The sequence below is a fragment of the Hyposmocoma kahamanoa genome, unplaced genomic scaffold, assembly GCF_003589595.1.
Source record: "Hyposmocoma kahamanoa isolate Upper Pololo Valley unplaced genomic scaffold, ASM358959v1 116, whole genome shotgun sequence".
Classification (NCBI taxonomy): Eukaryota; Metazoa; Arthropoda; class Insecta; order Lepidoptera; family Cosmopterigidae; genus Hyposmocoma; species Hyposmocoma kahamanoa.
Window position 1 is genome coordinate 3,185,002 of NW_020653391.1, and position 17,956 is coordinate 3,202,957.

At 35.0% G+C, this 17,956-nt stretch overlaps 2 protein-coding genes across 2 annotated transcripts; both read left to right on the forward strand.

Moving 5' to 3' along the window:
- Window positions 1–217: 217 nt before the first annotated feature.
- On the forward strand, window positions 218–13,682 carry LOC113239836 (probable enoyl-CoA hydratase). Its single transcript, XM_026476977.1, has 6 exons — window positions 218–517; window positions 4,509–4,741; window positions 5,637–5,787; window positions 6,583–6,732; window positions 9,733–9,930; window positions 13,505–13,682. The coding sequence occupies exons 1-6, from the start codon at window positions 370–372 to the stop codon at window positions 13,636–13,638; spliced, it is 1,014 nt and encodes a 337-aa protein (XP_026332762.1). The 5' UTR covers window positions 218–369; the 3' UTR covers window positions 13,639–13,682.
- A 1,021-nt stretch (window positions 13,683–14,703) lies between these two features.
- On the forward strand, window positions 14,704–16,321 carry LOC113239748 (pyridoxine-5'-phosphate oxidase-like). Its single transcript, XM_026476848.1, has 3 exons — window positions 14,704–14,843; window positions 15,831–15,930; window positions 16,058–16,321. The coding sequence occupies exons 1-3, from the start codon at window positions 14,704–14,706 to the stop codon at window positions 16,319–16,321; spliced, it is 504 nt and encodes a 167-aa protein (XP_026332633.1).
- Window positions 16,322–17,956: the final 1,635 nt, after the last annotated feature.

Consider the following 17,956-nt stretch of genomic DNA (forward strand, 5'->3'; position numbering starts at 1 on the left):
ATTTTTGCGGAACGAAAGGCAAAGATTGTCGGCTGAATATTTTTTGACAACTTTGGTATAGTTGCCACAAGGAAAAATACACACAACGTTTCGTGTATAAAACAAAATAATTTTTTTTTTCAATTTTTTTGTAAGCAGCTACGGCAACTAGAACCTGCTACCGCAGACAGCCAGATACGTAGTATCTCTTATTATTAGTTTGTGAGCCAGACTGACTTGCATTGCGGCCTGTCAGCGTGCTGTCAGCTCCAGCTGTCGTCTGTTACACAAATTAGAAGGATTTGTTATTTCGTGGGATCTTCGTATTAGGGTTGAATTTAAGTTCTTTCGGCAGAATTCTCTTATTTTTTCCTGAATATTTAAATAATAATGAGGTTTTTAATTAGACGTCTCGCTACAGGAGTTAATTCTTCAATTTTCAGAGTTAATACAGCACGACATGCCTCTAACGATGCTCAGAAAAAGGAACCTACTGCAGACAACACTTCAGAGATGAAAGTTGAGGAAGTCAGAAAAAGTACGTATTTATTTACTTTCAATTATGAATTAATAACAATTAAATAGACGAAACTTGGTGTACCTCTCGCTTTCGTATATTCTAAGGACGTATTATAGTTTAAAATTGAAAAATTGTTTATCCTATTTGTGGAAGAATAGATTCTACTAATTTCTCAACTTGTTTTTTAAAAAGATGTAGGTTGTCAAGGCGATACTTCGACTTGAGGTTCCTTCGTTTTGCCCTAATTAATTGATGTATTAATTTATCTGAATTGTTTTTATTTGGCATGAAAGTCATACTCTTCCAACTTTGGGTTACCTTTATGTGGAAAATTGTTGGATCCCAAATGATCTGTGGCTGTACACACAACGCAGTAGCCGATTTGTTAGTACAAGTGGTTATTATTTCTTTAGAGAACTTCTCTTCTAATGTGATACATATTTTAAGTATTTGATTTCACTAATGTTTAATATTGTGTAATCTTATTATAATAGGTCTAAAATTACACTTTCCTTAAATATTTGTTAAGACCATCTGCACTGGAGGTATCAAAATAATTGTAAAGACAAGTCTTTTATCCCAGGAAATCTCGACAAAAATGAAAACACCTCACATTGCCATGACAAGGAACACTTCAAAAAACTTAATCAAAATTTGAAATGATCATAGACATACATACATAGAAGGTGTGTCAGCAACAAGGTTTAACCAACACTGCCCCTTACATGAGCAATCATAATTAAGGAATAGAAACATGGTGCGAGTGTACAAATTATAATAATAGTTCGGTAACCTAAACTAAACCCAAAGATTTTACAAACAACTCATGCTTTGCCTTAGGCAAGGGGTTCAACCTTAGTATATGTGATGTCGAGGTGGGTGTTCAAATTATTATATACATATATATTTATAATTTTGGAGATAGACCTAGTGAAAAGGAACCCCTTCACAAATTTTCAGTTTTAGGACGCCAAAGGTTCTCGAGAAAATAATTTTTGAAAATCGTGACAATTAAAGCAAAAAAACGTTACCTACATTTAATGTCTTGTGTTTCTACATTCCACTGTAATTATATCATGTGTTGTTTAAATTTTGAAAGTATATTATGTTTTATTGGTTTTTTAAACACTATTACTTATTTAATAGCATTTACATTATATTTAAGATATTATTTCTTAAGAAGGCTACTTTGAAATAGTAATGATAATTCAATAACAATTTCGTAATTTCAACAATAAAACGCAACGTAATTTAGCGCGTTTGTTTTTTTCTTATTTCTCTTGGCTTTTCACGGTAAGCGTTTTATCCATTTACAGTGTTTTTACTGCGTATTTATGTTGTTGTTGTTCGTTGTGTTTAAAAATTGTTAGGTTTTTTTTTATATAAACGCGGAAGTCCCTCTGGGCAGAAGCGAATTGGATTATTTAGGTTAAGTTAGGTTTTTTTATACAAACGTGGAGTCCCTCTGGGCAGAAACGAATTGAATTATTTAGGTTTTTTTTATACAAACGCGGAACTCCCTTTGGACAGAAACGAATTGGATTATTTAGGTTAAATTAGGTTTTTTTTATACAAACGCGGAAGTCCCTCTGGGCAAAAACGAATTGGATAGATACAGGTTAAGTTAGGTTTTTTGTTATACAAATGCAGAAGTCATTCTGGGCAAAAACGAATTAGATCGATATAGGTAATGGCTTGTTTGAGTCCATATAAACTCTTCTTGAGTAAACAAACTTTGTTCTGCCCCTCTATCTCAAATCTAGTAGGTTGCTCCATGTAAATGCATTCATTAAGATTTTCATTAAGGAATGCCGTACTAACATCTAAATGTTCGATGTCCATATCATTTTCAATTCCAATTTCAAATAATAAACGTAATGTACAATGCTGACAACTGGTACAAAAGTCTCTTCATAATTCACACCATATTGGTGAGTGAAACCTTTTGCAACTAAGCGACCTTTAAATTTCTCAAAATTACCACTTGAATGAACTTTTTCTTTGAAAACCCATTTACATTTAATGACATTTCCATGTTTAGGTCGATCAACAAGTTCCCAGACTAGCAAAGAAAAGTGAATGATATTCTTCTTTCATAGTTTCTAACCAATATTTCGCTTTTTCACATGTTATAGCTTGACTATATGTTCTAGGTTCATTTCATCCTGTAAATGCTAGTCCCGTGAAATAATTCACTTCACAATCTTTGAACCAAAGTGGAGGATGCCGATTTTGAACAGGCCTAGAATCACCAGTAATTTGAAAATCTGATACATTCTGTAGTTCTGAATCATTCTTTGACTGAATATTATTCAACAAAGATTCAGCTTCTCCGTGTTCATCAGATGAAACTATAGTTTGAATATTAGGTTGTTCAATGACTTGTAGAACTCATTATTGGTAGACAAAACATCTGGTGTAGCATACTCATCGTCGTCAGAATCATTGACATGTACATCTAAAGTGTTTACATTATTTATAGTAATATCAACAGTGTTAATTAAATCTTTAAAACTTTCATTATGCTCACTCCTTTCACACAAACTTTCACTATACTCGAAGATGACTGAGCCTTCTCTTCTTTAGGAGTAGCTTTAGTCAAAGCAGCAGTAGGACTACGATTTTTTAAATAACAAGCAGTGTTTACTGCTTCAGCCCAATATTTCTTCTCCAAACTGGCGCCTTGCAACATAGCTCTGGCTTTTTCAACTAACGTCTTATTCAAACGGAAACGCCGTTTTGTTGTGGTGTATACGGAACAGTTGTTTCGTGAACAATACCGCATTGATTGAAATAATTCGCAAAACTTTTATTACTATATTCTGTACCGTTATTACTCCTAATGCGCTTTATCTTTAGATTGGTTTGATTTTCTACTAATGTTTTAAAATTAATAAAAGTATTCAAAACCGTTATCTGATCTTTGCGATTTATAAAATAAATAAAAGATTTTCGCGTAAAATCATCAGTAAAAATGATAAAATATCGACAACCACTGCAACTATTAACTGATATACATGTATCAATATGGATTAAATCTAATTTAGTCACGCTTCTATGTGCCTGACCGCGAGGAAAGGATTTGCTCTTTTGTTTTCCTTCAATGCATGGAACACATGGAGTCAAATCTGCGTTTGAGAAATCAATACCGCGAGCTAAATGATCACGAAGAGTTAACATACCTCTTAAACTTAAATGACCAAGGCGACGATGCCATAGTTCCAAAGAATTAGATTTGGACATAAAAGCTTTACCTTCAGTGCTTATACTAGGCTCTTGGTCATTGGCAAATACCGAATAACAACCCCGTTTATTATCAACTTTATACATACCGTCCACATTAGTAACTGTCAAATCACATGAACCGGCCATGCACACATTGTCCTTCCTGAAAATAAGACATTTATTAATATCAAATATTAATATATAGCCTATATTTACTACACAAACCTAAAGTCCTAATAAAAAACACGTAAACTAAACTTGTCGAACTATTGTGAGAACATTGCCCATAACAAGCCCATAACCAATGTAAAGACAGAAGTCTTTTATCCCAGGAAATCTCGACAAAAATAAAAACAACTCAAGTTGCCGTGACAAGGAACACTTCAAAAAACTTAAATCAAAATTCGAAATAATCACAGACATACATAGAAGGTGTGTCAGCAACAAGGTTTACCAACAATAATTATCTGGTCTAATTTTTTGTAAAAAAACGCATGTGTAACCTTAACTCGACATTGGCGTAATCATTGACGGTATTAATGGCGCTATAACAATATAAAGTAGAAGATATCAAAATATATAAATAATTAACTGCTTATGGTCTCAAATAAGACTTATAGTATGTTGGCAAAAAAGTAATAAAAAAGCTATTCACTTTTGTTTGAATATCGCCTCCTGTGCAATGGAACAAGATCCATCAATGCGTAGCTTGATGTGCTCCCGTCTGAACAAAAATGTAATGTAATATTAGTAATTATTATGGAAATTCATTTTATTATTCCAGATATAATGGTAGAAAAATATGGAGGCATTACAACCATAAACATAGACCGTCAGACTAGCCGTAACAGCCTCGACGAGTCAACACTCAGGGAAATAGAAGCAGCAATTAATGCTTTTGACAAAGATGACCAGTCCAAAGTGTTAGTGTTTAATGGTGAGGGTGGCTCGTTCTGCTCTGGGTTTGACTTGGATGAGCTGGGAGATAAGGGATATTATCCACTTCGGGATGCTTCAGTGAGTATTTAAGAAGTTGAAGTTAGAACACATTACTTTGTTTTTGCAAGCAAAAGACCAACAGCGGGGTGGAGCATTCGCTGCGAGCAACAAGCCGCTCCTTGCTCACTGTGAGAGCCTTGTTTCCCCGAACTGACTGCACGAACGCTCACTGTGTAACACGTTACATTACGCCGCACAACACCAGTCAGTACCCACGTTAAGATTTTCTTTAGTCATCACCTTAATGCGTTTTACTGACGATGTCGATGTTTTTTTAGGTTTGATAAGTTGGATTCGCAGATGAGCAATTTTAAAAATCTTTGAATACAGTATTACTTATTTGTAAAAACAAAGTAATGTGTCCATGATGCAAAACATTCTTACTACTTACTACGATATTTAAAGTACCTACTTTCCCTCCATATCTTACAGCCATGAGACGCTCCTTATTCGAAAGTTAGACACACAAATGTTTAGTGGAGTCTGTTAGCATTGAAAGACTGAGTAAGATCTTACTCATTTAGACATGTTAAATACGGAAATTAGTAAGGATGAGCATGAGAAATACACAGGCGTCTCGTCGGTGTTATTGCAGAATCTACAGTCTGTGTTTTGTTTTGCCAAAGCTGAGATATCTGCTTGTTCATAATGTCCTAATAATAATAGTGATTGGTTAACATCAATTATTATTAGTGAATAATATTAAAGCTTTCACTGTAATATCTAACTCTTAAATCTTACGTATTTCCTGGTTAAGCAAATTACAGTTGAAACTCTCATGTTTCTTTATTAGCTACTTCCAAGTGGTCAGAAATTCAATATCCTGCACTTTTAACTGGTGGAATAGAATATTTGAAGTTCCAAAATAATCCTGTTTCAGATTATCTGTAATAGAAAGTTGTAAATTCGACAGTTGCGCATGCGCCGCCACCCCCTCTGTGACAAAACGACAATCGCAGCTGTCTCGGGCTTCGCAGTTGCGGAAGGCTTCGAGCTGGCGCTGTCGTGCGATCTTCGCGTCGTTGAAGAGACCGCTGTGTTAGGATGTCTCGGACGGAGATTTGGTAGGCATTTTGATTCTGAATATTTTATAAAAGGAAATACTTTTTGTCTGTTCGCTTACATTTAGGTGAGGCCTTTAGACTGTTACAATAAACGCGGAATTCAAAGTAATTTAATGGCTAATATTTTGTTTTATTTATTTAATTGATATAGGTACAAACAGAACAAACATTTACAATACTCAATACAATATAATATTTGATGTCTATTCTAATGTGTATTATCTCAGCAATAGTGATGTACAACAGTACTATATAATATTTATTTATTTGACGCCTGAATGGTACCGCACATTTAAAATACAATAACGAAAAGAAAAAAGAAAAAAACTACGGGAATTTGAAGTGAAAAGGCGCTTAAAATTTAAAACTTTCAATTAAAATTATGACAACATAATGTAAAAGTTTCTGGAAGAAGGATCAAGATGTAAAAGGCAATGATATGGAAGCATACAAGAAGAAATACCTACTAAGCCATGTTCAAAATTAAACGTCCTAATATAGGAAATGAACTAAGTGAAAACATGAATAATGACTCTCGCCGTTTAAAAGATTATTTAAAAAAGGTTTTGTTTTTGTTCATTTTACAAGTACGTTAAAATACAAATTTGTAGAAAAAATTTATTGAGAATCCCGAAAACTGTGAAGGCCTGACTCGAAGGACTTGTATCCAAGCCAAAAATCCAAATCCTGTTAAAAAACAATGATAAATCGTTGGGTCAAAATTAATTCAACAACAATAACTTTCCAGCAAGAACAACAACACAACATTGTAAATAATACTACTACCACTTGCAGGTGTTCCCCAGAGTATGCTCGGTGCTCGTATGTTAACATCACTAATGGGGCTGTCGCAGGCGTTGGACCTGATCATCACAGGCAGGCTCATCTCAGGCAAGGAGGCGCACAGGATGGGACTTGCGTGCAAGCTCACTGCCACTGGCACTGGTACTTACATCAATCTATATACATCTATATACAAACGTTTATAAATTTCAAGTTACGCTATATACAGGGTTATCTGTAAAATACTAATAACTTCTCAGGACTATTATTACCATCATAAAGAATAACTTTTTCATGACTTTTTTTTATAAAACAAAAGATTTACCAAAAATAAACTTTTAAGTCGTAATTGTTTTATATCTGTGTCAGTAGTAAGGTGAAATTACAATATTTATAACAAACAATTACATATTTAGAACAAACAAACTATAGAGTTGCTTTAATTTTAATCCTATTTTTAAAATGATTTTTTATTAAACGTTAGCAATAACTAACAAAATATTGTTGTAGTCGTTTTACGGCTTGGGATTACCTATCAGAAGTCAGAAAATACATTTGCCCGAAATAACATTAGCTCGAATTTTCATAATGTGTTTTTACGAAGATTACAAAACAAAAGCTAACATTGTCTATGTAAAAAGCATGAAAATTACTTGAAAGCGTAACAGTTTTGTTATAAATCGGAATTACGGATATTTGAGTTTACGTTTAGTTAGAATATCGGCACATTTCTCATAATACACGCGTATTTTTACATTTGTAGTAATAATCGTATGTATGTATCTGCCCAACTCTTTATTATACCTTTAAGTGAATTTGTACAAAATTCTACATAATAATATATACAAATAAATTATTTGATATTTACGAGAAAGGCTATTCCATTACTCTTGTGTTCAAGTAATTTTCAGTCGAAGCTAAATATGGTGCATTTTGTTAAGTTTCCTAGAAGCTAAATATGGTGTTTTTGGGTCCTTAAATCGTCGTAAGTAAATTTAGGCAGTACTGCAATGACGTTACAATTTAAATTAAATGTTTTAGTTTTTTTATATTTCGGACTCGGACATTTTTTCCGTGGTTTTTGTATTAGACCCGATGTCCATTTGTTGGTAGGTCAATGTTTTATGCGTTATTATTCTAAGTGTGTGTAGATAAAATATTTTTGTTTTTGTATGAGTGTATAATGTGATGAATTATTAAGTCGTGGAACAAAAGTTGTTGTTTATAAAGTCATGTGAGATTATTAGTATTTCACAAATAACCCTATATAATATGTGGTTTGTGTAATTCTAAAGGCTCATTTAGATGGAGAGAGTTTATCGTCTCGAAGATACGATTATCGAAAGAATATAAAAAAACTTTCCTCGTCTAAACATTCGCGATTATCGACCGTCCACGTGAGCGATAATCGCCTCGCCTTTCCATATTGAACGTCTCCGTGTAAACAGAACTCGAAAGCAAAAATCGTATTTCGAGTTTCTGTGCCAGCCGTTTCTACCACGAGTGCAGTGCGCGAGGGTGTTTAGATCATCACTGCTATTCTAAGAAAGAATTAATGAAACGAGAACGAAAAAAAATTATGAATTAAGAAATGTTATAAAATTTGAAAAAAAAAACTTAAAAAATGTATATTTCTATACAATGCAATGAACTTAATATTATCAGCAGTTCTAAATTTTAATGATTTTTACGTCATTTTGATATATACATAGTCAATACCGTAGTAATCACTGAACTCGAATGGGAATTGTCGACTGTCCGAGAATCCGAACAGTTCATATGATTATCGTACAAATGTACTTGAAAATATGTCATACGAGATCGTGTTTAGACAAGTCGAAAACTCGTAAGCAAGAATCTTCTTACCACATATTTCTCCGTGTAAACAGTCGAGGTGGCGATTAAGTTGCTTGCGAATCTCGTATGACATAATCGTAGGCGAGATTTTAGTTCTTGCCTGAATGTAAACGTTATGATACGATAATCTTATGGAGATTATTGCTTACGATAATCGCGTACGATTTTTCGTCACGAAGCGTGCGATAAACTCTCTCCATCTAAATGGGCCTTTAAGTGTAGTCCATGCACATTTATGTCTGTGGTCAAAAGTTGTTGTTTATGATGTTGGGTATTTAGTCCTTCGAGTCCTGTTAGTATTTTATAAATAATCCTCTATAGAAAAATATGCAGTTGTACAATTTTGCGCAACCAAATTTAGTGGAACTGGAAAAACAAAAATAAGAAAGCTCCACTTCGGAGCTTAAGAGATGGCCATTCCGCCTAATTATTTTTTTGGTTATGAATACAAAGATCGAACACACAGAAAAAATTTCGTCGACCCGGTGGTATTTGAACGTGAGAGTCAGAATGGCGGGTGTACCTTAACGGACCCTGACAAATTTGGTACCAAAAAATGTTTGTAAATTGTACTATTTAGTACCTCTGTTTAAACCATTTGTACTTCCATCAGAACGAAGCAATATCAAAGGTACACCCGCCGAATTGACTGTCAATATGGCGGTATACCAAATTTGTTAAAATATGTTAAGGTACACCCGCCATTCCGACTCTCACGATTTGAACTCACGTACATGTTGAACCGTGGTGCTGCATCTTATTCATAATCATAACAAAACTAATGGAGTTATTTCACAAAAAAAACTGTAGATACATTAGATCGAAAAGCAGCACCTGCGTCAGTTGTGATACCTGTAAAGGTATCGTCTGCGGTGAGAAGGTTATTCAAAAATCTCTCACTAGATGTCACTAGCGGCGACGAATACGGAAAGCCAGTATAAAGATCTATAACAACAATACATAGGTGAATTGCGACGGCTGGGTAACTGGACCCGTAGCTCAGTTGGTATTGCAATGCTATGGTGCAGCATGGACGTGGGTTCAAGTCCCACCGGGTCGGCGAAATTTTTCTGTGTGTTCGATCTTTATATTCATAATCATAACAAAACTAGTGAAGTTATTTTTAAAGAATCTCAACAAATATATTATTGCTAGATAACTTTTAGTCGTGTTTTACGACATGTCCCATAGACAGCTTTTATGACGTTATTAAATGAAATATTTGTGTAACGCTATGAGATATCGATCTGTCTAGCATCTTCTCTACATAAATGATAGTTTACTAATGCAACATATTGTTGACAGCTCTAGGCGAAGCAATAAAACTGGCAAAATCCCTAGCAAAGTTCCCTCAGAACGCATTAATGATGGATAAGATAGAAGCCGTCAGCTCGCAGCTCAACCCTAACAGTGAAGAAAGTATGAGGGACGAGGCTGTAATGCAGAGTTTGCTGGGTGGAGCCATTGAGGATATGAAGGAGGGTGTCAAGAAATTTCAGGCTGGTAAGATATATGTTTTTATTAGTAGGAAGTGCCAATTCTGGACCACAAAGTGAATTTGGACTCTATTGCCTAGAAAGATAATCATACAAAGACATACATTAAAGATAACATTATTCTGCAGAGAAACAAGGTTAACAAAATAACAAGTTGTCTAAATGTCTACATATAGATAGTATACAAAGAGTGACATGGAGTGGCTAAAACCACCAAATATTAATTAATTTATTGTTTTGAATTCCGGATTTCCGGAAATAGGTTTACTGTATCGTAGGATAAAACTATTCACCTAGAAAGCTGACGTTGGATTTTAAAGTAAATACTATTCACGCATTAGTTAAAACAAGCTTTTCTTTGTGGCTTTTAAAATATGTTTTGGTGAAAGAATAGTTATTTAAAATCCAACTTCAGGTTCTTCTCATAGAGATCTTACGATGCAGTAAAACTGTTTCCGGAAATCCGAGAAAGTAATTAGTTCATATTTGGTGGTTTTAACCATTCTATGCCACTCCTTGTATGTGTATGTAGACATTTATCTACTCATATGGAACACCTTATTCCAACCATTGGCCATCATCGATGCCGCACGTGCCACCACGCCCAGCAGGTTGAACCCCCATTACTATACCCACCACAGCTCATCGCAAACCGCTAATTAAAAACTATACATCTTTTACATATTTAATAGAGAATTTTGCAAACGCAGCTTATATGTATTTAAAAACTTAAGTCCAGCGCCAGATAAATAGCTATAATTACTCCAGCAAAGACCACCGCGTCGTCGCAACTACACATGGAACACATTTGGCAGCATTGCGCAATCGATCGCCCCGCCCACCAATTAATGCACACACATCTAAAACCAGCCTCATCGACCTCATCTCATCACAAACTGGTCACCATCTCACAACACAAACCAAACTTAAACTCTGTGACGTCACTATAAAATATCTTTCCCATTTTATATTACATACAATATTGCTTTGCAATTCGTACTTACGCCATTCTAGCATAAATAACATCATCAACGCCCCAATCTTACTCCACATTCATGGTCCAGAACTGGCACTAAAATTTTTTTCAAAGTTCCACATTGCATTATCAACTTTTGTGCCTAAGACAATGGAGTCCAATTTCACTTTGTACTTGAGGTCTAGAACTAGCATTTCCTATCTATTTATATTTTTAAAACCTTCAAACAATTATGTGGTTCATGTGATATAAACTTTACTATATCACTTTAACACCTACAATGAGTTAGTTTTGGTTTGACTGTTCTTATTATAGTTAAATTGTTCCTTTTTTTAAACTCGTGGTTACCCACTAAATGTTTATCATTAATTATGGCGGGCTAGTCAACCTGTGACCAAGGAAGGTGTAACATTCTGAAATATAGGGATAATAAAAAGAAATTACACCATAGTAAGAATGCTAATTTTCTTGAAATCACTTGTCATTTGTGACTCCACTTAGATCATATTGCATATTATGATAATATTTAATATTTATACATACAAAGATCGAACATACAGAAAAATTTCGTCGACTCGCAATTTAAACCCACGTCCATGCTGCACCGTAGCATTGCTCTAACCGTCTAAGCCACGGGTCCAGTTAATGAGTCGTCGACATTATCGTGTTTTTGTTATAGATCTTTGTAATGACTTCGGCATTCGACGCTGCTAGTGACATCTAGTGAGAGATTTTTGAATAACCTTCTCACCGCAGCCGATACCTTTATAGGCATAACAAATGACGCTTTTCGATCAAGTGTATTTATGAAGTGGGCTTATTTCACAAAAAATCTCAATAAATATGATAACATTTGTTAATCTGCTATAATCTAGTTGCAATGGCAGTCAAGTCTCAATAGTGTCAGTCATCGAGTATATGTATAACCAGAAATAGAGAAGAAATGTCATTTAATTGTTTGAAAACTATTCTGCAATGTCATTATTGCGCTCAGATTGGCTAGTCCGAAATCGAAACAATTGATGGATGTTGTCAATTGTTTTACTTCAAATCGACCAGTTTAACTTGAGCCTTGCTATAATGGATGAAAATTGAAAAATTACATTTTTAATATTTAATTACCGATGAAATGTGATTCCGTTTGTTTTGTAACTAGATGTTTTGCTGTTTTTCCCACAATGGAACAGCCCCCCATAGTTAGAGATATTATCTTTATTGCAATAAATACAGAATATTTTTGGAATATACGGAGACGTACCCACAGGTCAGTTGTTGGCGCTGTACTATTCCAGCTCTCCAATTTGTGATTTCAGTGCAAACGAGAGTTGATATTTAAAAATGATGTAAGGCCCATTTGCCTTATTTCGTCTCTATTTCTGGTTATATATACTCGAAGCTTTATCGACATACAACTGAGATGATTTAAAATTATCAGACGTGAAGCCCTGTAATTAGTGATAATCATTTAGTTCAATTTGTCTTTGTCTTGTGTGTGTACTAATGTCTTTTTCAATGTAAATGAAAATAAGTAATATTTTATTTCGTATGTCAGTGTTTTTTGTATATTTTTCTTTACTATTTTACTGCCGCTGCCTATAACTTTCTGCATCGATAACATAACATAATAATTAAACATAACTGTTATTAGTTATAACTTTTTTTTATTAAAAAACCGACATCAAAAGTTTGCTTGTCAGCTTTCGCTATATTCGTTACCGTAATTTTTTGAATAATATCAAGTGACGGGACGAACAAGTCGTGTGCCTGTTAAATACGTGCAACGCCACTTAAAGCTTTAAATCTTAAAGATCTGAGGGGCACACCCACTGCGCCAGTCACTCTGAGCATAAGTTGACAAGTCTCATGTGCCTGTAATTTCACCAGCACCCTTACTCTTCTAAACCGGAACGCAGTCAAAATCAAAGATCATTTTATATTTCACAGGGCAAATAAATTTACCCTTGAAGACGTCACATTTAAGCTACTGCTCGTTCACTAGGCTGACCTCCCTGAGAAGAACGAGCAAGAAACTCTAGGGATTGCTTTTTTCAAATAAACTTAAATGCTATGGAATACACTTTGAATCAAATTTGTTTGGATTCTGGAGCCGTGTCGTCATTCCTTACATCTTTATCTAACACGTAGCCTTCAATTTTGTAATATGACATTTCAGTCAAAATATTGTTAATGCTCACATTACTGTTTGGGAGCAAAAATAGGTAAGGTGGCAGTACTTCCCTGGACGAACTCTTTAACAAGGAGCTCTACTGCTAATAACCATGCGACTAAAAATATATATTTGCCAAGTTTTATTAAAATCGGTTAACAGAAAGGTTTGCCAGTTTATCCAATAAATCGGATTCATCCCTAATTTGCCACCCTTAGAGTTGGAATATTTTCTTCAAATTGGAATGAATCACGACTGAGATATACCCTTTCCCACAAAAAAAGAATCATCGAAATCAATTCGCAAATGTTGTAATCGTGTAACATATACACAAAAAAATAGTCGGATTACGAACATCTTCCTTTTTTGAAGTCGGTTAAAAAAGTTTTTACTCCTTCCATGTGTTATTCTTAACTTTTCATTCAATAATTTTTTTAGGTATCGGTCGACATGGAAAGTTCTACAAACTGACAGAGGTACCTCTTAAAGATTGGGAACTCGAAGAGAGCCTAGAAGAAATCCAGGTTACCATAGACAAAACCAATGAAAATCCAAAAGATGATAAAAAATAAATATTTAAGTTGTCTTGTATTTGTTTTAAGTTGTAAATATTAAACGTTCTAGTCGTGATATATGTTTCTTTGGTTTAAAACTGGTATAAAAATCGTTGGTTCCCAATGAGCCTTTATATTTTAACTGCCTCCATAGCGGAATGAATTGCTATACCGTGTTGCTCTGCCACGCAGAGGTCCTCTGGATTGAATTCCTGGGCCTGAATAAATATTTGAATGGTCTACATTTATTTCTCTCGTGAGTATGGGTGTAGTTTGTGTTTGTCCATGGCACCCGCTGTGGCTATCAGTGTGTGCGCTATTTATAATTATATCGAGGAATTACCATGTTGCTGTCAAAACAAAACAAAAAAAAAATTCTTTTCTGTTTTTCGCACAAGATAAAGCACACAGTACATATAAGTGTAGTTATGTGCCAATTTAAAGGTGAAACGCATTTATAGTCGTAAAAATTCACTATGAAGGGAATTTCGATCAAATAGTAGATCAACGTTACTTTCCGTCTATGGATGGACAGAACTAAAGATATGTAATATATATATCAAAATGTTTATTGAAAATTGTATCTTGTCCAAATATTCTGTTTAAGTAAAGTGACAATTGACAAGGTGTACTGATTGGCAGTGGCGGATTTCAGTCTTGACCGCCCTAGGTACCAGCCGGCCCTTTCTCAGCACTCATAGACCTACTGGTACATATATCTATATTTTATAAATAAAATGTACGAAAGTGATTTAGGAAGATTAAGGCCCATTTAGATGGAGAGAGTTTCTCGCACGCTTCGTGACGAAAACTCGTAGGTGATTATCGTAAGCAATAATCGCCATAAGACTATCGTATCATAATGTTTACATTCAGGCAAGAACTGAAATCTCGCCTACGATTATCTCATACGAGATTCGCAAGCAACTTAATCGCCTCCTCGACTGTTTGCACAGAGAAATATGTAGTAAGGAGATTCTTGCTTACGAGTTTTCGACTTGTCTAAACGCGCCGAAACTTTGTTTTCTAATGTAATACGGCTTTGGAACATAGTGTTTAAGAAAATTAAGTTTTCTTACAGACATGGTGAATCGAGACACTCTTCAAGAAGGAAAAATGATTTACAAAGAACCTTTCGGCCTCTTCGAAAAATGGTTCAATGAAGTGAAGGCCAGGAAGGATATTCTAAAACCAAATGCTATGTGTTTAGCAACAATTGCGAAGTAAGCAATTAGATATAAAATATGTAATATTTTTCCGGATTTTTCCGGATTTATTATTTTTCAGTCAACCGTGACCATGGGCCCTGTAAAGGGCCCGTAACGTAGGTTTGTTTGAAAAAACAAATATACGCGATTGAAATCCCGAAAAATAGTTACATTTCCTATCAATAGTTCGAAATATCGAAATTGCCACCGCGTCTTTCACCTTGAGATTGAGACCATATTAGAATAAGACCAAGAAAGGTAAGTCGTGGGTAACTCCATCCAAACGGAGCAGGGTTTATATTTACGTTATTACTATTATTATGCTTTTCTTTCATAATATGTTTTTCGTTAATATCAAACGGTTACTTCAATACAGCATGACAACACTGTTGTGAATACCTTATTTTTTTCAAATTATGCGTACACCTGTAACATCGAGTATATAAGCAGAAATAGTGACGAAATAAGGGCCATATATTCCTGGTAACACATTAGCGATACAGCTCTTATAAATATCAACTTTCGTTTGCACTGAAATATAGACAGGCCAACTACTGACCTGTGTACGTCTCCGTATATTCCAAAAAATATTCTGTATTTATTGTTATAAAGATAATATATGATAATATATGTTCTATTCCATGGTGTGGGAAATACAGCAAAACATCATTAATTACAAAACAAACGGAATCACATTTCATCGGTAATTAAATATTAAATATGTAATTTTGCAACTTTCGTCCATTATAGCAAAGCTTAAGTTAACTGGTCGATTTGAAGTGAAACAGTTGACGACACCATAACGACACCCGTCAATTGTTTCGAACTCGGGCTGGCTAATCGGAGCGCAGTTGTCAGAGTAATGATATGGCAGAATAGTTTTCAAATAAATTAAATGACATTTCGTCTCTATTTCTGCGCTCCGAGTAAAGTGTAACCATTTGAACAGGCGGGAGTTGCCGAACAGGTGATCCTTTAAGTTTCGAAATCTAATATTTTCAGAGGCAAATATCCAACAGCCAGGATGATGGCATTAAAAGAATATGACAAAGATGGTTTCATATTCTTTACAGATTATGAGAGCAGAAAAGCTGAAGATATTGTGCGTAATTTAATTCATTCGTTTCTGCTTTCCTCAGTAAATCCTTAGTCTAATTTGCAATTGTCTTGTATTGAGATGCAATGTATCTAAATGATACAGAAACTTTTAATTAGTAATAATTTTTCAGGAAGATAATCATAACGTGGCAGCGACATTTTACTGGGAATTCTTTGATCGTTCAGTAAGAATTGAAGGTCAAGCTGAAAAGTTATCCAGTAAAGAAAACGAAAAACATTTTAACTCATTACCAGTGAATGATCAAGTTATCTTAAGTTCTAGTCCTCAAAGTCTCCGAATAGTGTCTACTAACGAAATATATGAGAGAAAAAGAGATTTGGAAGAGAAATATTTAAAAAGTGGAAGTAAACTTCCAGTAACAGATCATTGGTAAGCAATCCCAGTTGCTCAAATTGATATATTAGGTGTTAATAGTGTTAGAGTGTATATGTCGCAGTGGGCATTTTTTAAAATCTTTCTCTATTTTGTTTCCTGCCCTTTAAGCTCTATGCATGCTGTATGTAACACGGGGCGAAATACCTATATGATTTTATTTTCTACGGTGAAATATTCATGTATTTGTATGAACAACCGTTACAAATGAAATTTGTCGTGTAAATAGGTAAAATAAAAATCGTTTTCATCGATGTTATTAATAAGTTCCCCTAGATGTCGTCACCATGTAGGTACGTGTTACCAAATGGTAAGCCAATAATTGACAAGGGTCTAGCCAGACGTGCGTAACCTTGTGTGTTGCGTTTATCGAGTCGCGTAATTTACGCTTCATTCGGTTTCATATAAATGTCCGTGTTGTACCATACGACGACGCAAAATGAGTTGACTTCCGGCTCACGCGCCGCGCGTAATTGTCGACCGAAATTAGAATTTTTAACCGTAAATTCGGTCGCTGTTTGTCGGTGTTTAACAAGCTTGTGCACGTGGAGAGAGGGGTAAGGGAAGGAAGGTGAGGGAAACATTTATTGGCACGTGGAAAGTATTTACAAATAGATCTGCCTGTCACATAAACTTTCATATAGTATAAACAAACGTTATTTCTGGTAAATGTCATTTCGGACTTCCGATAGGTAACCATGTGGAGTAACCTATACCAAGGTCAAATTTATTTTTTCCGAAATAACATTTGTTCGAATTTTCATTACACCGAAAACCGAATTATAACGGAACCGTTTTTCTTTCAGGATATGTTGGATGTTTATCGCAAAGACACGATTAGGTTCGGTTAGGTTAGGTTAAGTTAGGTTTAAAAGAAAACATTTTCCTCTCAAAATTACTTTCGAAGTTATGAAAATTCGAGCAAACGTTATTTCTGTCAAATGTCATTTCAGACTTCTGATAGGTAACCAGTATATGGAACTGCCCACATTTTAATATTTTGTTATTCCTTGCTATTTTTAATGGATTAATTACACCTTCTGACTCAAACATCTCGTACAAACTTTCAAAAGCAACTGAATAAAATACGTTCGTCTGGCGCTCCTACCGAATTTCAGTCGGACGTAAACTACTACGAGACTAAAAAAACGTGACTCACAACCCACAATGACGCTCGTGTGGCCTCACCCAAGTCCTTTTTCCCAGTCGTTTGTTCACCTCGAGTCGAGTTTCAATAGGTACACAAGTATTTACGTTTGCGCAATTGTTACACATAGGAACTGAAGCTATTTTTCGGATCTATATCGCGTATATTTGTTTTTTTCAAACAAACCGATGTTTCGGGCCCTTTACAGGTCTCATGGTCACGACTGCCTCTATGCAGTGAAATCGCTGGACAGAGTCAGCCGTCTGGCTAGTGGCAAGGGCCCGAGTTTCGTTTCCTTGGTACATACCTACTGACTCTGTTCCTAAAACCAAGTTGTAAGTTTTATTTGTCAGGGGAGGCTACATCATTCATCCAAAAGAAATTGAGTTTTACCAAGGGCAAACAGATGGTTTCCACCACAGAGTCTGTTTTAGAAAAGTGGAAGAAAACGAGACTACCGACGGCAAATTGCTGCATGAGGGCGAGGAT

Coding starts and splice junctions, on each gene's coding strand:
- LOC113239748 (XM_026476848.1), top strand. CDS start 14,704: ATGGTGAATCGAGACACTCTTCAAGAAGGAAAAATGATTTACAAAGAA. Junction 14,844..15,830: donor TGTTTAGCAACAATTGCGAA/GTAAGCAATTAG, acceptor TAATATTTTCAG/AGGCAAATATCCAACAGCCA. Junction 15,931..16,057: donor GCAGAAAAGCTGAAGATATT/GTGCGTAATTTA, acceptor ATAATTTTTCAG/GAAGATAATCATAACGTGGC.
- LOC113239836 (XM_026476977.1), top strand. CDS start 370: ATGAGGTTTTTAATTAGACGTCTCGCTACAGGAGTTAATTCTTCAATT. Junction 5,788..6,582: donor ATGTCTCGGACGGAGATTTG/GTAGGCATTTTG, acceptor TACCACTTGCAG/GTGTTCCCCAGAGTATGCTC. Junction 6,733..9,732: donor GCTCACTGCCACTGGCACTG/GTACTTACATCA, acceptor TATTGTTGACAG/CTCTAGGCGAAGCAATAAAA.